The sequence below is a fragment of the Echinops telfairi genome, unplaced genomic scaffold (assembly GCF_000313985.2).
Source record: "Echinops telfairi isolate 266 unplaced genomic scaffold, ASM31398v2 ScPeMD7_1;HRSCAF=3_0, whole genome shotgun sequence".
Classification (NCBI taxonomy): domain Eukaryota; kingdom Metazoa; phylum Chordata; class Mammalia; order Afrosoricida; family Tenrecidae; genus Echinops; species Echinops telfairi.
This window is the reverse complement of record NW_022103896.1, coordinates 71,812,459-71,830,237: the sequence shown is the minus strand read 5'-3', so window position 1 is coordinate 71,830,237 and position 17,779 is coordinate 71,812,459. Positions and strand designations below refer to the sequence as shown.

At 40.7% G+C, this 17,779-nt stretch overlaps 1 protein-coding gene across 1 annotated transcript in view; it reads left to right on the top strand.

Moving 5' to 3' along the window:
* PREX2 (phosphatidylinositol-3,4,5-trisphosphate dependent Rac exchange factor 2) overlaps window positions 1-17,779 on the top strand; it is a gene marked incomplete at its 5' end in the record, with an annotated part of 339,557 nt that overhangs the window by 219,876 nt on the left and 101,902 nt on the right. Inside the window, 2 exons of the mRNA XM_004697526.4 lie at window positions 446-589; window positions 8,034-8,148. Coding sequence (XP_004697583.2) covers window positions 446-589; window positions 8,034-8,148 — 259 coding nt within the window. The remainder of the gene's footprint in view (window positions 1-445; window positions 590-8,033; window positions 8,149-17,779) is intronic.

Sequence of the window (17,779 nt, the reverse complement as noted above, 5' to 3'; positions counted from 1 at the left end):
CCCCCCCCCTGTTCCTGGTTAAGAAGCTGGGAAACCCATCAGAGTCTAAGCTTGATTGGACTGAGGTTGGACGAACCCTGCAAAATTTCCACCCATAACAGATTCCGTCTTCATCACTTTTCTATCACTTATTTTGATGTAGATTATTGACTTTCTCTTCTCTGACAGGTTTCTGCTTTACACGGTTCCAGTTTTCACAGGTTTTACAATATGAATTTCTGTCTTGACTGTGTTTCTGTACTGACTGTATTCATTTCCGCCAGCCACATCTCTCTCCTTTAAAGCAACTGCTGGGTCCAACAGCTGGCCTTTCAATGAGCAGCTGAGCAGTTAACCAACGCGTCACTCAGGTTCCTTCGTATTCTGTATTTCCTAAAGCTCTGCAAATGTACCGTAAAGTATTTCCTAATTTGAGGAAGTAATATAATATTAAATGTTATTTTAGATGTCCCTCTTACATACCAAGCTGAAGGAAGCCGGCAAGCCCTGAAGGTTTACTTCTACATCGACAGTTATCATTTTGAACAACTGCCTCAACGTTTGAGAAATGGAGGAGGGTTTAAAATTCATCCTGTTCTCTTTGCACAAGGTAAACTTCTTGAGTTTTGATTCTTTCCATGCGTAAGTTATTTTTTTTTTCATTCTCAGATTCTATTATGAAATTAATTAGAATGGTCACACTTCTTTCATTAATTCAAAAATTATTTCAGCATGCTTAAGTAGTAATATATTCATGTCCCAGATGTTATATGAATATTAAGAACACAATCTTCTGTGGTTAACAGACGTGTCAAACAGGATGACAGTGTGGTCTGTAATTAAGATTCAAGGCATTACTTTTAATAAAGATAAATTGATTCCTATGAACTAACTGAGTTACATAAATTACAATAAACACAAAACAAAACCCATTGCCTTTGAGTTGATTCTGTCTCATAGCAACCGTGTGGGGTGAAGACTGGCCTCCACAGAGTTTACAAGGTTGTAAATCTTCAGGGAAGCAATCTGTCCGTTCTCCCACAGAGCAGCTGGTCCGTTCAAATAGCCAACCTTTCAGTTAATAGCCAAGTATATTATCACGGAACCGTCCGTCAAAAACCCCTGGCTATTGAGTCAATTTCAGCTCATAGGAGGCCTACGTGGATTTCAGAGCCTGTCAGTCTTTTTGGCAGCAGGTCACCTCATCTTTCTCCCTCAGAAACGCTGGCGGGTTTGAACTGTTGAACTTGAGATTAGCAGTCCAGCACTACCCAACAGTACCGCCAAGGTTCCTAAATTATGGTAGAGTCATTAAATGTGCTAAGCATATTTTATGACATAAAGTAAATTTTACTATACATGCAGAATACACCAAGGATTTATATTACAGCCTCAATTTTATTTATATTTTTTGTCAACAGGTATCATTGGGAGAATAAATTAATGCTGTTTGTTATTTTAGTCTTTCTGTCTTATGTCCATTTTTTGGTCTATAAGTATGTGTTTCTTTTATAACGACACTTTATTTTAATTTGAAATGGAGACTAAAGATCAGGTGTAGTGAAGGGATCATGGTCAACATGAGTATGAAGTCTTGCTGTGAACTAGGATCTAAAGGATGGTTGGGACCCTTTTGGTTTCTGAAATAAGATAACCCTACTTAGAAGAGATCAAAAGTCCAGATTGTTGTGGGGTCTTCTAATATATGATGAAGAAAAAAAAAGAGGCATGCTATATTCGCTAGATTTGTCAATTTCTCTGAGTAGTCTCATAGGACGTTTTTCTTTTTGAATTTTCAACAATTGCATTGGTTTTGCTAGGAAATTGTCATGGTCTCAGTAAATAATGGAGAGTAGGTCCAACATAATCAGTCTAGCTAACAAAAGACCCCAGACAAGCACGTAAAATTGAACTTCATGAACAAGAGGATATTCTGCTTTGAACTGTCTGTACATTATTTTGAAACCTTGAATTGCAAAATATAGCCATTCTTCCTTCCATTGTCATAGGTTAAAACAGTGCCTTCCTCAAAAGTAGAAATACACTGAACAGAGAGAAGTTTCCCTTAACAGAAGGCCTAGGAGCTATTCGGAAACATCATCACTTCTCCTTGGCGGACTGTGGCGGTATGCAGGGCCAGTGTAGACAGTACAAGATTCTGTAATGAAAAGGGGTAACATAGAAAACAACTGAGATGGCCAAAATCACCGTTCCCCGCCTGGAGGTTCTTCTTACTATTTTGGTGGGACCTTTCGATCCACATCCATGTTTAACTTTTAGGAGATCCTAGTTGTCTCTTTGGTCTTCTTCTGTTTATGCCCTTTTAGCATGTTTGATAGCATATTTATACCATGTAAGTTTGTCTATATTTTTCTTTGATAGTCTGTATGGTTTTACGTTTACATATAGGTCTTTGGTCAATTTTGAGTTGTTTTTTATAGAATCGGAGATATGGATCCTCTTTCATTTTCTGCAAATGGATATCCAGCGTTGTCAGCACCATTTGTTAGACCACTATCTCTTCCCCATTTAACGGGTTTCAGCACTTTGTCAAAGATCAGCTGTCCATGGCTGCCATTTGTCTGTGTATCTGTCATTGTACCAGTGCCAGGCCGATTTGAATAAAGTGACTGTGCAGGAAGGGTTGACATCAGGGGGTGGGAGGCCATCTACTTTGTTTTTCTGTAAGAGTGCCCTGCTTGTCCAAGGTTTCTCTCCTAAAGGTTGTCCGAGCTTTCCACCTAAAGCTGGTGATTAGTTTTTCCACCTCTTTAAATAATGATGGGTCTGGACCAAGATTGCATCATGTTGTAGATTTCTTTGGGTGGTATTGATGTTTTCACAATGTTGTCTTCAATACAAAATTCGAATGGAATATGTTGAAGACATACTTTGAAAACAATACAAGAGTAAGTCCAAAGTATTGCTAGTATGGTTTTAGATATGCAGGTACACATTTATTCCAAACAAAATATGGCTCAACATGTATCTGTAATAAGTAAGTAGCCGATGGGTCTCTCAGGAATACACTTGTGCTAGTCTCATTCTTCCATGAACAATATACTTTTGTGACATGGGGGTGGGGAGAGCACTGCTTTTAGGGGTGATATCAGAAATTTTACAAAACTCAAGTGGAGCATCTTTTCAATTCATGGAAGCTTTCTTGGCAACAAGTTTACCGGAGTGTTGCTGCATGTAAAACACCAGGTCAAGGTGGATTGAGCATTTTAAAGAAGGTTGGGAAGATTTCCAATATGACCTGGGAGGAGATACTGCCCCGTCAGAGGAACGATGCCTCCGTGGTTGAGCTCTACAAACTGGTGGGAAAAGACCACAGAATCATGAATGATGGGATAGCTACTGAAGTTGCATTTTCTCATTGTTCAGCATTGTTAATTTCAAACAAATACCTTGCCCTCGACAGGCTTTAGATTTGATGAATACCCAAAAGCCCTGTGGGATGTCAAGGGGCTGAGAGAGTCTTTCCACTAGTGTTTTAGGTAAAATGGAAGGTACTAAAGGCCACCGTGTGGAGTATGGGATCAATCATAACTGGGGACGCGTCTTGTTTACCAGTAGGGTCCAGAAAGCACAGTGCAATCCAAGCAGTGACTGCTACGGGGATCTCCAGGGCCGGTTACATTCAAGCAGCGAGGTCAGCTGAGGAGGTTAAGGTGAAGCGTTGGGAATTTCGAGAAGGTAATCTTGTAGATTTTCTGAAAGGACACAGAATAATCCTGGGGGCCTCTGAGGAGGCAGTGTCACGCAAATGGAAAACTGCATAGTCACTGTAATTGGAATTGATTCCACAGCCCTTCATCCACTGGACTCACTGCCACCAGGCCAGTCCAACCCATAGCGGCCATATACGACGGGGCAGAAGTGCCCCCGATGGGCTGCCAGGACTCCACATGTTGGCAGGGGCAGAAAGCCTCGTCTTTCTCGCTGGAAGAGGCTGGCGGTTTTGCAGACCTTGTGGTTAACTGACCAACATGTCACCTACTGCTCCACCAGGGCTCCTCACCACAGTCCACAGCAGCAACAAGAGCAGTCAGTTCATAGGCATGGTTTTCACTCACCCTCATATTGCAATGTCAAGCATCTCACTGGTAGTTTTGGTTTTGATGAAATAAAATGTATTAAAAGAGTCAATGACCCAAAAATAGATTATTTGGAGACATTGTAGGCATTTAGTTTAACCTAAAATTATTAAAAACGAATAAAAATAGTTTTAGAAGTAGGGACGGTGGCTGACTGGCAGTGTTATAAGCTTCTACCAGAGCTTGCAATGATTCAAGCTTGTTTTCTCCTTTTTATTTTTTTATCTTTTTTTTTTCTGAAATCATTACTGAGATGACAGATGGCACTAAGCATTTTTCAACTGCATTTATCATACATCAGTCATAAATACTTGAATAATCACAGCCAGCAGCAAATGTTCAGAAGAAGATTGTTTTTCAAGTTAGAATCTCTTTTTTAATTGTTCTAGTGATAATTTTAGAATAGTCCCTAAATATATATTATTTCAGGAGAAAGAACATTTCTGTTAAAATATAATTTAAAGTTTAGATTGCAATTTAAGTAGCAACTGTCAGGTTGTGTTATTCTTCCAACAGTAAAAATCTGAAAGATGAATTAAATGAATAACAATGGAAATATTTCTGCAATTGAGGTTACATATACCCAAACCAAACCAAGCTCACTGCCATTGAGTCGAGTTCAGCTCGTGGCCACCCTATAGGATAGGGTAGAACTGTCCCTGGGGTTTCTGAGACTGTAACTCCTTATAGGAGTAGACACCCTCGTCTTTCTCTCAGGAAGCAGCAGGCGGTTTCGAACTGCTGACCTTATTATTAGTAGGCAACAGGTAACCACTATACCTCCAGGGCTTCTGAGGCCACAAACCAAAAAGAAAGATGAAAGAGAAAGAAGAAAGAAAGAAAGAGAGAGAGAGAGAGAGAGAAAGATAGATTAGGAAGTAAGTTGTTACATTAAAAATCTGTTAGTGATAAAAACTGTTTCTTTAAATTCCTCTATACACTTAATCCCCCACAGGGGTCATTAATGTTTCTCTGTATTCCTGAATTGTGATAAGCACAGGAAATTCAGATTTGGTTAGCAGAGATTACCATCTGGTTATTGAAAGAGATAGTACATGGACGTTTTCTAATTGGAGTCCATTGCTGGGATAAAATTTTATTTGAAGGTTTTAGTTTTGTGTATGCATTGGGTACTTTCTTGTAGATATCAGATCTGTTATTTATTGGATCAGGAATTTCATGGTTGGTGTTAAGTAAGGTAAACTTCAGGGAACATGCATGGCTGTAGGTCAGGGTACGAGCAGAGCAGAAATTTAGGCAGATAAACAAACAAACAAAGCCCAGCCCACACAAATACACAGACTTTCATTGTATGGAACTCAGGAACATGCATACATGATGCCAGCACAGGCAGAACATGATAAACGAATAAATGTGAAGATCATGCTAATTTACATCTAGTACTTTCTACGGGTCAGCAAATGGGTCCTGTCGGGATCCTGGTGAGGTGAAGCACATTATTGTGAAATGTGTAGAAACATGGCATCCTTTGTCTTAGAATGATTTCATTTTGAGTGTTCTCTAACATTGTTGAGGCATGCCTTTTTTTCTTTTGCCGATAATTCAAATGTAACGGGCTCTTTTATTGTCACTGGGAGAAAGTTGGGACATCTGTTCCCATAGACAGTAACAGCCTCAGAAACTCGGGATGGTCGCTCTGAGTCAACATCACCTGGATGACATTGGTTCTGGTCCGCTTGCAGTAACTCAGAAGTAGTAGAAGTAAAGCAAACACAGTATTGTGTTTCAGTAATGCTTTTTGATGGAATGCTATGCAATCATTTAAAGGTTTGCCTAACGCAATAAATTCATATGACTCTTGAGAAGCATGTTATTATATAGAGAATCAAAGAAATTAAGTAAGAAAATGTTAAATTGAGACCAGGATTGAAGTTATCATAACAATATTATATCCTCAACCTACTTTTGCTAAGAATAACATTTACTTTTAACAATGTCATTCTATTATATTTTTATGTAGCTACAAATAAAAAAAAGCGATTTCACTAAAAGAGGCAGTTGTGCTGTCCTCTTTTTTCATTGCCACACAAATTTTAGATTTGAAATAGAGAACAAATTGTCTCTCTTCATCCCCTACAGCCCCGTTCTGTGTGTCACAAAAGTCTTGCCTAGACTCTTGCCAACAATTTTAGATTCCTTTCCTATTTTAAAGAAGTACTTTAGATAACTGCACATTTTCGTTGTCTGGTTAACTTGGATATATACTCGGACCAGTTGCCCATACAGAGCCTGGTGGCACCGTGGAATAAGCATTGGACTGCTAACCAGAAGATCAGCCGTTCAAGCCCAACAGCCGTTTGGAGCCCTCTGCTACCACACAAAATGTTATTGTTTTCAAAACCCTAAGGAGGAGTTCTAGTGGGACCTGGAATTTTGGAATTAATTCGATGGCAACGGTGGTGGCTGGTTGTCACTGAGCTGATTTCCACGCACAGCAAGACCCCGTGGGTGGTGAAGGCGAGCTGTGTTCCGCAGGGATTTCAGTGGCTGAGTTCTCAGTAGTAGATTGCCAGGACTTTCTTCTGAGGAACTTTGGCAAGGACTCAAACCACCAACCTTTCCATCAGCAGCCTAGCATCTTAGCCTTTGCAACACTCAGGGACTGTAATTTGGAATCATCAGATACCTTATAGAAATGTAGAAACTTATATTAAATTATATTTCTACAATCATATGTTTCTGTTGTTTCCTCTAAGGGTTTTTCTTCCTATCTTTCTGCTCTTAAGTCACCCAACTGGTCTTAAAATAGCAATAATGGCTGTTTCTTTGAATAGCCTTTCTCTGAGTTTCCCAGACTTCTCATTTTGTTAAGCAGAGGACATGCACATTCTAGATCTCATGGAATTGGAATTTGCTCTTGCCCCTCAAGCACCTGGCATGTTGCCCAGAACATGGACCTCGATTAATAAATGATGATAATAGCCATATTATCTTCATGCGATAACTTCATTGTTTCCCGGTAACCCTAGTCATTGATGGGGAGTGCATTCTGACACAGTGTCACCCTGTCAGACTGCCCCCTAGAGTTTCCCAGGCTTTAATCTCGATAGAAGCAGACTCCCGCATCTATCTCTGGCAGAGTCGCTGCCAGATTTGCACTGCCTGCCTTTCAGTTAACAGCCAGGGCACTTACCCACTGTGCCCCACAGTATCCTTCCCGAATTAGTAGCCTCTCTTATTATTTCAAGCTCACAAATGAGGAACCTGAGTACCTCAGATATTGATTAGCTTGTTCCAGGTCTTACAGTTACTGAGGAGCAGAATGGGGAGTTTGACTCTAATGCTTACTTACATTGTTAACTTCACAACGATGAGGAGTAATAATCCGCATCGAACTATGACAATTAGACTTAATCCTTCGGCGGTATTTTCCTTTCCCAAATACATACTTGTTAATGAAAATTAATATAGAATTCTGGCATGCTTTGGGGATTGTTTTTAAGGAGCCTCCCATTTACTGCTTGTGTATAGAGGGCTGAGAGCTTGCTGGAACAGCTGCCAAGATCCTAACTAATGCAGAAGTCCAGAAGAATGAACAGATAAACCAACAACCCTAAGCATAAGCCCTTATTCAGAGTCCCTGTACAGATGTGCGTGCTGTATGCCTTCTCCATTATTTTGAAGCCCCCTTGTATACACATAAATGGATAATAAGGAGTTGGTGTTTGCATGCAAAATGTTTTACAATTCAAAGGACTTTTAAGCTAGAAAGATCCTTTTCTTAATATATGGAGATAGCCACCAAATGTTTTGATATTTATTTTGAGAGCAGAAGAATGGTTTATGCTTGTTTGTAGTTAAAGGTAGTTTCTTGTATATGAGTTTATGCTCGGTGCTATTTGATAGATTTATGAATGATCGGTAACATTACACTAAAGATTGGTAATTGCTGTCAAAACCTCCTGTGTAAAATGCACTTGTTTTCTGACCCAGCACTGGAGAGCATGGAAGGGTATTACTACAAGGACAGTGTTTCAGTGGAAGAGTTTCAAGCCCAGATAAATGCAGCCTCACTGGAGAAGGTCAAGCAGTACCACCAGAAGCTCAGGTATGTAGTAGTTCAAGTTCATGTCAGCTTCCAGATTTGGATGGGAACTCATTCATAAGATTGTTCGTTTTCTAGGATTTACTATTTCAAATACTATAATGAGTGGTATTTTTTCAATATCAGAATGTCTTTAAAGAGAAGTTTGAAACATTTTACACAAGTCTTTTAATTTCTAGGCAACATCAAGGTAAAAGAAAAGAGACTAAACATTGAATTGACCATTTTCATGAAAATAAGCATGAGTATACTGGGTACTTTCAAAAAGTTTGTGGGGGAATTCATCTTTCAGAGTCATTTTTTCCATAAACTTTTTGAAGCTCCCTCATCTTTTCTAATTATTTATCTAAGGGCGTTCAGTGGACTTAGAGCAAAGTGGGCTCCTTTATGTGCCAGTTAAACATCTGATGTCTTAAAAAAAAGAGAGAGAAAAAAAGAATTTTAACCTGGAAGGTAGGGGGTATAAATAGCATAAAATATGTCCTTGGTATTGGAAATACATCTGTTGTTAAAAAAACCAAAGTTCATGTTTGCATTTTACTTCTTTTCTTTTAAGATCCAATAATGACAGAGAAAGTCACCCATAGTAAGAAGAGGGGAGATAGATTATTATCCATAAGGTTTAATTTTTAACAAATTAATAGCCTATGTAATCAATTATTGGCAGGTGACTTCAAATATCACTTAAAAAATTAAGAGTGTATTTAAAGAAAACATAGTTCTACCTAGAGCCTTAATGACTGCAGGATATCATGGCAACATGTACCATTGTCACATTCTCCTGTTGTCTATAACAAGGCTTATCTGTGAATGGATATTAAGCTTCTAAAACCCCTGACAAGAGTGCTAGCTCCGGCAGTTTTCTTCCTCCGTGCCCGCACCCTCCGGCCCCTTCTCTGGGGCCCTTTGGGTCAGTCACTTTCACTTCTGAAACGGTGCGAGGTGGAGCCCTGCATTCATTCCTCTGCTTCGCGTCCTCTGGACGGGTGCTGGAGATCCTGATGATCTGGATTCACAGCATCTCTGAGATGGCTCTATTTTTATTAACGTTTCTAGATCCTTATTTTTCAAAGTCGTGCAACACAATGACTCCTTTCAGAAGAAAAGGCTTTGATCTTGAACTATTAAAATGTATCGCCATGGATTGATGGAAGGAGCTGAAGTGCAGTCCTGTGAGAAGTCTTTCAAGGGGGAACTGTCGTCACCAAAGGGGGAATGAGAAAACAGTATTTTTAGGTCACCTTTGAACTAAATGAGCTTTTAAACACTTATATGGAAGATGCATGCTCTGCAAATAGTCCCCTGAGGAAATAAGTCTTGTGCCCTGGCAAATCTCCTGTCTCCAAGCCCTCGTGCTGTTTCATCTCTTTAGAATGTTGCCCCCAGAGCAATAATTATGGATGGCAGGTATTGCCCTGCCAGGCTTCTGCTCAATGGAAGTCCACAAAGGAGGCCCACGAACCTTAGCGTGGGACAGTCAAAATCGTGCATGACTTGACCCCTGATTTCTTTTGTACTTTTGTGTTTTAGATGTTGTGTGTTACCTGTTCATGTCAAATCTTTCTCCATACTCTCCCTCTTCCATGATTTCCCCTACCTCAGTTAGCATCTGCTTCATCTGTGTCAAGCTGGGTTCAAAACTAGTATTCAAATGATACGCTGTCCAGCACTAGGATAAAACTCTTACCACCATCGGACTCACAGTGTCTCCATAGGATGGAGTGGCATGGCTCCTCTGGGCTTTCTGAGACTGGAACTCTTTGTGGGAGGAGAAAACCTCCTCTTCATGCTGCTGAGCAAGGGGTGGTTCTGAACAGCGGACCTTACACTTAGCAGCCCATGTGATCTACTACACAACAAAGGCTCTTTTTACCCTGAATATAGTCTCCTTACGAGGTTTTTAATTGATCTGAGGGGAGGCCTATTCAAGAGAATTCCCAGACGTCCCCTAGGAGATTCTAATGCGCAGCTAGAGTTGAAAAATGATTTGTCCATCAGTTGTTTTCTGGTTTTATGGTTCTGGACCAGCAGCATCAGCATCTTCGGGGAACTTGTTAGAAACTGTTGAGCTGGGCCTAGCATTTGGTAATTTCACAAGCCTCCAGATGATTCTCTGGCTTGCTGAAATTTCAGGACCACTCCCTAAATGAACATCAGATCACTCTTCTATCATTTTACTTTATTTGTGGCTACTATAAAATTAGATTTTTCTCAGCTAGATGCCTGCTTGTTTGTCTTCAAGCCTTTAAGGCCCCAGATGCTATATCTTTGGATAACCAGTCACCACCAGCTTTCTTCCCAATATTTGCTTATGCACCCGTTTTGTCTTCAGAGATTATGTTGGGAAGGTGGGCATCACAAAAAGCCCGATTATTAGAACAAAGTGTTCTTGTGTTGAAGGAGTACTTGAGTTGAGACCCAATGACCATCTGCTACCTTAATTCTTAGCATATAAATATAAGTACATAGATCTGTTTCCCTATCATTATATATAAATGTATTTACATATGTACATGCCTGTATTTAGACCTCTATAAATATCCTTTGCCTCCTAGTTCTTTCCTCTATTTCCTTTTACTTCCTTTTTGTCCCACTATCATGTTCTGCCATCATTTGGGTTTAGTAATTCCTCCCTTGATTAAGTCCCACAAGGCATCCTACGCCCTTTTCTCTCCATTGATTTCAGTTCACTTGTTGTTCCCCTGTCCCTGGGTTGTTTGATAGCCCCCACCCCGTCTATTTTGATACCTCCCCTCCGCCCGTGTCCCCCGAGACCCGTTGGTCCTGTTGTTTTCATCTTGAATTGTTTATCCGGCCTATCTTATCTAGATAGACATGCATAGGCATTAATAAGTGCAAAAAACAGGCAACGCCAAACAAAACAACAAAGGAAGATAAAACTAACAAAACAACAACAACAAAAACCAAAATAACAACAGCTAAAAGAAAGCCAATGACAAAAAAAGGAAAAGCCTATAAATAGTTCCAGGTCTGTTTTTTGACCTTTAGGTGTGTTTTCCATTTGAGTCTGATGGGGTGCCACACTCTGTCCCCAAAGTCTATTTTTGATATTCCCCCGGAGATTTCATGTGGGCAACAAAGCCCACATGGAAGAAGCACACCAGCTTATGTGATCATGAGGTGTTGATGGGATCAGGTATCAGGCATCTAAGACCCAGAACAAAGTCATACAAATGTGAGGGCGGGGGGCACATGGAGTGGAGAACCAAAGTCCATCTGTAGACAATTGGGCATCCCCTTACAGAAGGGTCACAAGGAAGAGATGAGCCACTCAGGGTGCAGTATAGTACTGAAGTACTGCTGAAACATACAACTTTCCTCTAGTTCTTTAATACTTCCTCCCCCTCCCGCCACCCCACTGCCTCAAGTCTACCTTACAAATCGGACTAGATCAAAACAGGTACACTGCTACATATAAAGGCCCTCAAAACAGGGAATTCAGGATAGATAAGCCCATCAGGACCAACAATGATTATAGAGATACCAGGAGGATAGGGGGAAGGGGGCGGGGGGAGAAATTGGGAATCATTCACAAGAATCAATATATAACCCCCTCCCAGGGGACAAACAACAGAAAAGTGGGTGAAGGGTGACAGAGGACGATGTAAGATATGAAAACAATAATTTAAAATTATCAAGGGTTGATAAGGGAGCAAAGGTTGGGGGGAGAAGGGGAAAATGAGGGGCTTATATCAAGTGCTCAAGTAGAGAGGAAATGCCTTGAAAATGAAGATGGCGATGTGTGTACAAATGTGCTTGACACAATGGATGAATGTATGGATTGCGGTAAGAGATGTCAGAGCCCCTAATAAAAGTATGTAATAAAATTTTTTTAAATTCGTTTTTCTTGATGATACAGTTGTACATGTGCTTCTGGTCATTTTTTATATAGCACTTTTTATCATAAGTTAGCTGGGGGTTTACATGTCAGATCATCAACTTTGTATTTGGTGAAAGTACTAATCAAATCCCCCAGTACTTTGTCCTGCACCTGCTCTGTGATTTCTCTTTGCCCTATGGTGGACGAGCTTCCCTTTCACCAAACTAACCCCTGTCAATTAGTTCTCTGACACAGATGAGGGTAAGTTCAGCATGGTTTCCTCTGTTTTGTTTTCCAAAGCATTTAGCACAAGAATCTGTCCATAAATATTTTCCCAGTCGCATTAGTCATTTAGGTATAATAGCAGCAAAAAAATGGGGTGTTATCAAGAAAACAACAGAAATATAATGCATACTCCTGTGTAACATATCCTTGACAAGGTGTTTAGTATTGCGTCAGCATTAAGAAATATAACGCATATATTCACTGCATGCTGTTTTCTTTTAATAAGAGTATTTTATCATTTCTTGCTTGCAGAAAGCATTTTTCAGCATATGAATCCCTCTGTAAAGATTAGGTGCTGCGTCAGCAATAACCTACTATTTGAGCACATTCTACCTGTATATTAGATTTTCTTCAAATAGGAAGATACTTCTATTCTGCTCTACCTCCAATAATATCATTTCTTTCTGGCCATTTCTTGAATATATATACTGATTTCTTTCTAATGTTTTCCTGGTACTGTATAACCGTAAATCCTGAGTTTGGGGGCCCTTTGTTCTTGGTGTTCAGGTATAGCCACAGGCCCCTCTTAACCATCTCTGTAAAGGAGCACGAATTGCCCATCTCAGAAAGTTGACTGAGGTCTCCATTTTGCCCTAGGCTTTTAAAAGACTTTTCCCTGAAAACCATTTCATCCCAGAGATTGACTGATTTACTAATTTGAACCTGTAAGTGCATTTTTCTTCTCAGCTCTAAACCAAGCAGAACACTAAGTTTTTACTTCATGAGGATTTGTTCATGGTTGGTGGTTTCTCTCTTTTTCTTTTTTTCTAAGCATTGTGCCCAAGCATCTGTCCTCAATTTCGTGGTTAGTTGCATTAATCATTTAGGTACCATAGCAGGAACAAATGGGATTGGGGAGTAAGCCATTACTCACGAGTTCCTTAGAATGGGTGTTTTGCAAACCAAACTCAAAATGGCATAAGCAAAATAAGAATGTAGGAGCTTATTTTTGACAAGGACATCAGGGATATGATTGCTTCGGGCACAGCTAGATCTGGGAGTGTAATGGGTCATCAATATTTCTTCCATGTCTTGGCACTCCTTTCCTGTGTGTAGAATTCATTTCAGTCAGTTTATTCCACGTTTGAAAACAGATAGTAAATACAGATCCTAGGTTACAGTTCATGTTTTATGAAAAAAGTGGGGGGCTCCTCTCAGGAGACCTTCTGCAAAGGGCCTGGAGTGAGCACTCATTAGCCAGACCCAGGTGGTGTGCTCATACTTCTTTGAGATCAGCACTCAGACAACCAATGGATGCTGCACACAGAGAACATGGAGGATGCCAGGCAAGTAGAACCAACCCATTCCACTCTAGTTGAGGATATTCCTGCAGGATAGTAAGGAATATTTAGAAACAAAATAAAAATACTGATAGCCATAAGAACCACCAATTTTTAAGAACACACGAGTCATTAAACGGCACCCTGGTGGCACTGTGAGTACGTGTGCAACTGTGGATGGCAAGATGGATAGTTCAAGACCACCAGTCATTCAAGGGAGGCAGATGAAGCTTTTTGCTTCCAGAAAGCTGTGCAGCCTCAGAAACCCTGCGTAATGTGGCTGTGAATCAGAACCGACCCGATGGCCGTGGGTTTTGGTTTGCATTGTCCATTAGACACACTGCTGGATGACTTATTTACATGGGTTAATAATTATTACATATTTATCTGTTCCATGTTAAGGATACGTTCTACAAGTATATAGAAAATTAGTGGTAAGAGCCGGATTTAAAACAAAGGCATAATCCTCTCTCAAATCCATGATTTGAATACTGTTTTAGGCTGCCTGAGAACAAACGCTCTATTGCCCAGGTTTCAGCATCCCATAGTGTCCAGTTCCCAGCTTGCTCTGATTCTGATCCATCAGTCATCCTCTCAGTCTATATTCTTGAAGTTTCCATTCTAGTAAGTAGAAGACAGAAACATAAGCGAACATTGCAACTAAGCAAATGTAAGGCAAGGATGCACCTAGGGGGTTGCTAAGGTAGAGCAGTAGTGACGAATGCCTGAAAGAGTAGGTGATAGTTGAACCTCAGGAGACTACCCGGCGATGACCCAGGTGAAGGGCTATGCAACAGCCTTGGGGAAGTCAAGGAAGTTCAGTGGGTTCCAGTTGACTGAGAAGATGAGGTGTTTTGAGAATCAGGTGCAGAGGCTTGATGATGTAGGGCTGATTTTATTCTGCCCCAATGAGGAAGCCATCGGAAAGATATATATTTTCAACAGTTTTATTGGCACATAATTTACATGTCATACAATTGAGTAGTTCTTTTGTTTAATCATATCATGGGGAATTGTACAATCACCACCACATCTGTCTTAGATTTAACCCTCCCCCCATGGTTAAATCACCTTTAAAATGAGTTGTGCAAACACCATCAGGTCTAGTGCTCCCTCCCAACTCCTATCTTCTTTATTTGCTCCTGAAATCCTCTTTCCCTCCCTCTCTCCCATCCCCCACCCCTGCATTCCCTCTAGCACCTTGTATCAGTTATTATCATTATACATCCACTCTTCCTGTGCTTCACAGCCAAGAAACCCCACAGAAAACAATGAACAACAGATCGCACTAAGTTGTTAAGGACAAGGTCCTATTAGTAAAAAGACAAAAATAGATTAATGTGTGAAAAGGAGAAGACTCACATCAACATTCAAAAACCCAGGGAAGAAATTTCTGTCATGGTACATCTAAGAGATACTTGCGCCCAGAACAAATTCAGATCCTGTCTATAGGGAGGTCAACTGGCCAAATATTGACTTCAATCCAGCATAATCAAGATGACTATGATCTTAGCCTGAAAGTAGGCTTTTCAGGACTCTTGCCTGTGGCTAGAGTGGATCTGCCAGTGGCTCAGTCTGACTAGCAGATGGGTTTGGGGCTCCCACTGTCCTCCTGAGCTTTCTACAAATTGGGTGTTCATAATTTTAGCTCTGCTACTTTTCACTATATTCAAATTCTGTAATTGTCATCTTTGGATCACACAAGCTGGTGTCCTTTCTGTGTGGACTTAGTTGACTCCTTGCTTAGATGACTGCTTGTTTGAATACCAACCTTTAAGACCCCAGTCGCCATTTTCATTGATACCTGGGCACCATCTACTTTCTTCACCACACTTTGCTGTAGCACCCTTATCGTCAGTGATCATTTCATGAAGGTATCAAGCAGGGCCATGATGTAAGAACTAATTGTTCTTTAGTTGGAGCTAGGATTTCGTGCAAGCCCAGAACCTATTCCTGGTTTTATGCTTTGCTTTTCTTTTCTTTTTTCACGAATTCACTGCAAATAATATTCCAAAACGGCAGAAGCTCTCACGGGACAGCTTACCAACTCTCCTCCAGTGCCCTATGGAAACGGGAAAAAGCCAGTGTGAGCCGGTGGCGCCCATGGTACCTAAGGATCCCTGATTTTCTTCTTGGCCCCAGGGAACGAGAGTGAGCTAGCAGAAAGTTTTAACAGTTGTTTCTGAAATGTACCCTGTGGTGACAAGTCAAATTGAATTCTTGATTGATTTCCTTCTACTTATTAAGGAATAACAGCAGGTGAGGAGTTTGACTCAGAAATCTGAACAAAGAACTCTCAGGGGGTGGGCCTTGCCCCCTCCTTTTGTGCTCCTTCCCCTACAAGAGAGTCTCCTTTCTACCTGTGGCTCTCTTTCTATTTCCCTCTGGCCAGGCGCCACACACCCCATCAGCCTCATTTTCTCCTGCGCTATTTAAGGGAACTTGATCATTACTGAACCTTTTCATCTTAATGCATCCTTCTTATTGACACAAAGCTGCACTGCACAGCAGCCAGTGAGATGCGAAGGACTCCTTTCATTTTAGAAAAGGCGGGGACTGGGTTATTCTTTTTAACTATTATCATTAGCCTGGAGTCAACAATAACATACACTAGAAAAATGAAAGAAAGCAAGTTGCTTATTCTTTCATCGGGAGGACTCGTTTATTTGGAGAGTGACACCATTATGCTGGATTGTGTTTCAGACTGATGATTTGGGGTAAAAAAGGGACCTGATCATTTTTATGAATAAAGAATGATGTATTCTTCCTTTAAAGAAAGCTTTTAAGCAATGAAGACAGAATACATTAAAAAGTAAACAGAAGATAGGTTCTTTATTAAAAAATCATTTTATTAGGGGCTCTTACAACTGTTTACAATCCATACATCACTTCTATCAGACATATTTGTACATATATTGCCATCGTTCTTGTCTAGACATTTACTTTCTATTGAACCCTTGGGATCAACAGAAACCATCCTTGGGATTGTGCCTGGTTATTAAAAGATATAACATCTGGGGTCTTAAAGGCTTAAAGTTAAATAAGCAGTCATCCAACATTGAACCCCCCTTGTGGCCCCCTGATAGATTATAAATTGTTATTATTTTCATATCTCACATCAACCTTTGTCTCCCTTCCCCTCTGTTGTTCTTCTCCTTGGGGCATTGGGGGTGGGGTGGGTTATGTGCCATTCATTGTGATTGGTTCTCCCTTCTATCCCCTCTTCTCCCCGCTCCCAACTTCCCCCTGTCCTTCTGGTATCACTATTTCCTATTCCTGAATTCCGTGTGTTGTGAGCTTTATCTCTTATCTATACCTATGTACATGTTCCGATCCAGTCCATAGTGAAAAGCAACACTGGGGTCATGATAGTGGGGGGGGGTGGGTGAGGAAGCCTCAAGGAACCAAAGGTATGTTGTGTGATCCATCAGCACTCTACTGCACTCTAATTGATTCATCCCTTACCTGCAACACCTCTGTAGGTGTAAATTACATTGTCTACAGATGGGCTTTGGCTCTCTACTCTGAACCTCTCATTCTCAACAAGGTGTTTTTGTTTAACTTCAAGCCTTTAAGACCCTAGACACTATATCTTTTAAATCTTTTAATAGCCAGGCATAATCTGTTTTGTTCACCACATTTGCTTATGCACCCATTTTGTCTTCAGCAATCAGGGGTGGTGGTGGTGGGGGTGAGCATCACAAAATTCCAGTTTGTTAGAACAAAGTATTCTTGTATTGAGGGAGGGTATGAGCAGAGGCCCAAGGCCCATCCACAGCCTCAGTGTATTGCCTTAAAAATATACGTACATAGGCCAACACCTCTATTTTTATGGATTAATGTATTTACATAAGTACACACCTCTGTTAATACCTCTGTCTATAGCTTTGCTTCCTAGAGCCTTCCTCTATTTCCTTTGCCTCCTCCTGCCACATCATCACGTTGCTTCTTCTTCCACATCTTAGTACTTCCTCTCAGCTAGATTGGTGCTGCTCTCATACCCACAAGATCTCTACCACCTCCTAGTTGCTTGTTTTACTTCCATAGTTGTTCCCAGGTCTATGGCATTGTTTGTGTACCACACCCCTCTCCCCCACCTTCTCCCCGCAAGACCCTCCGGGCCATTGGCCCCATTGCTCTCTCTCCGAGCTTGCTTCCCAGGCCTGTCTTATGTAAGTAGGCAAACCAACAATGTCCTAGGCCAAGCAATAAGAAAAAAAAGATTGAA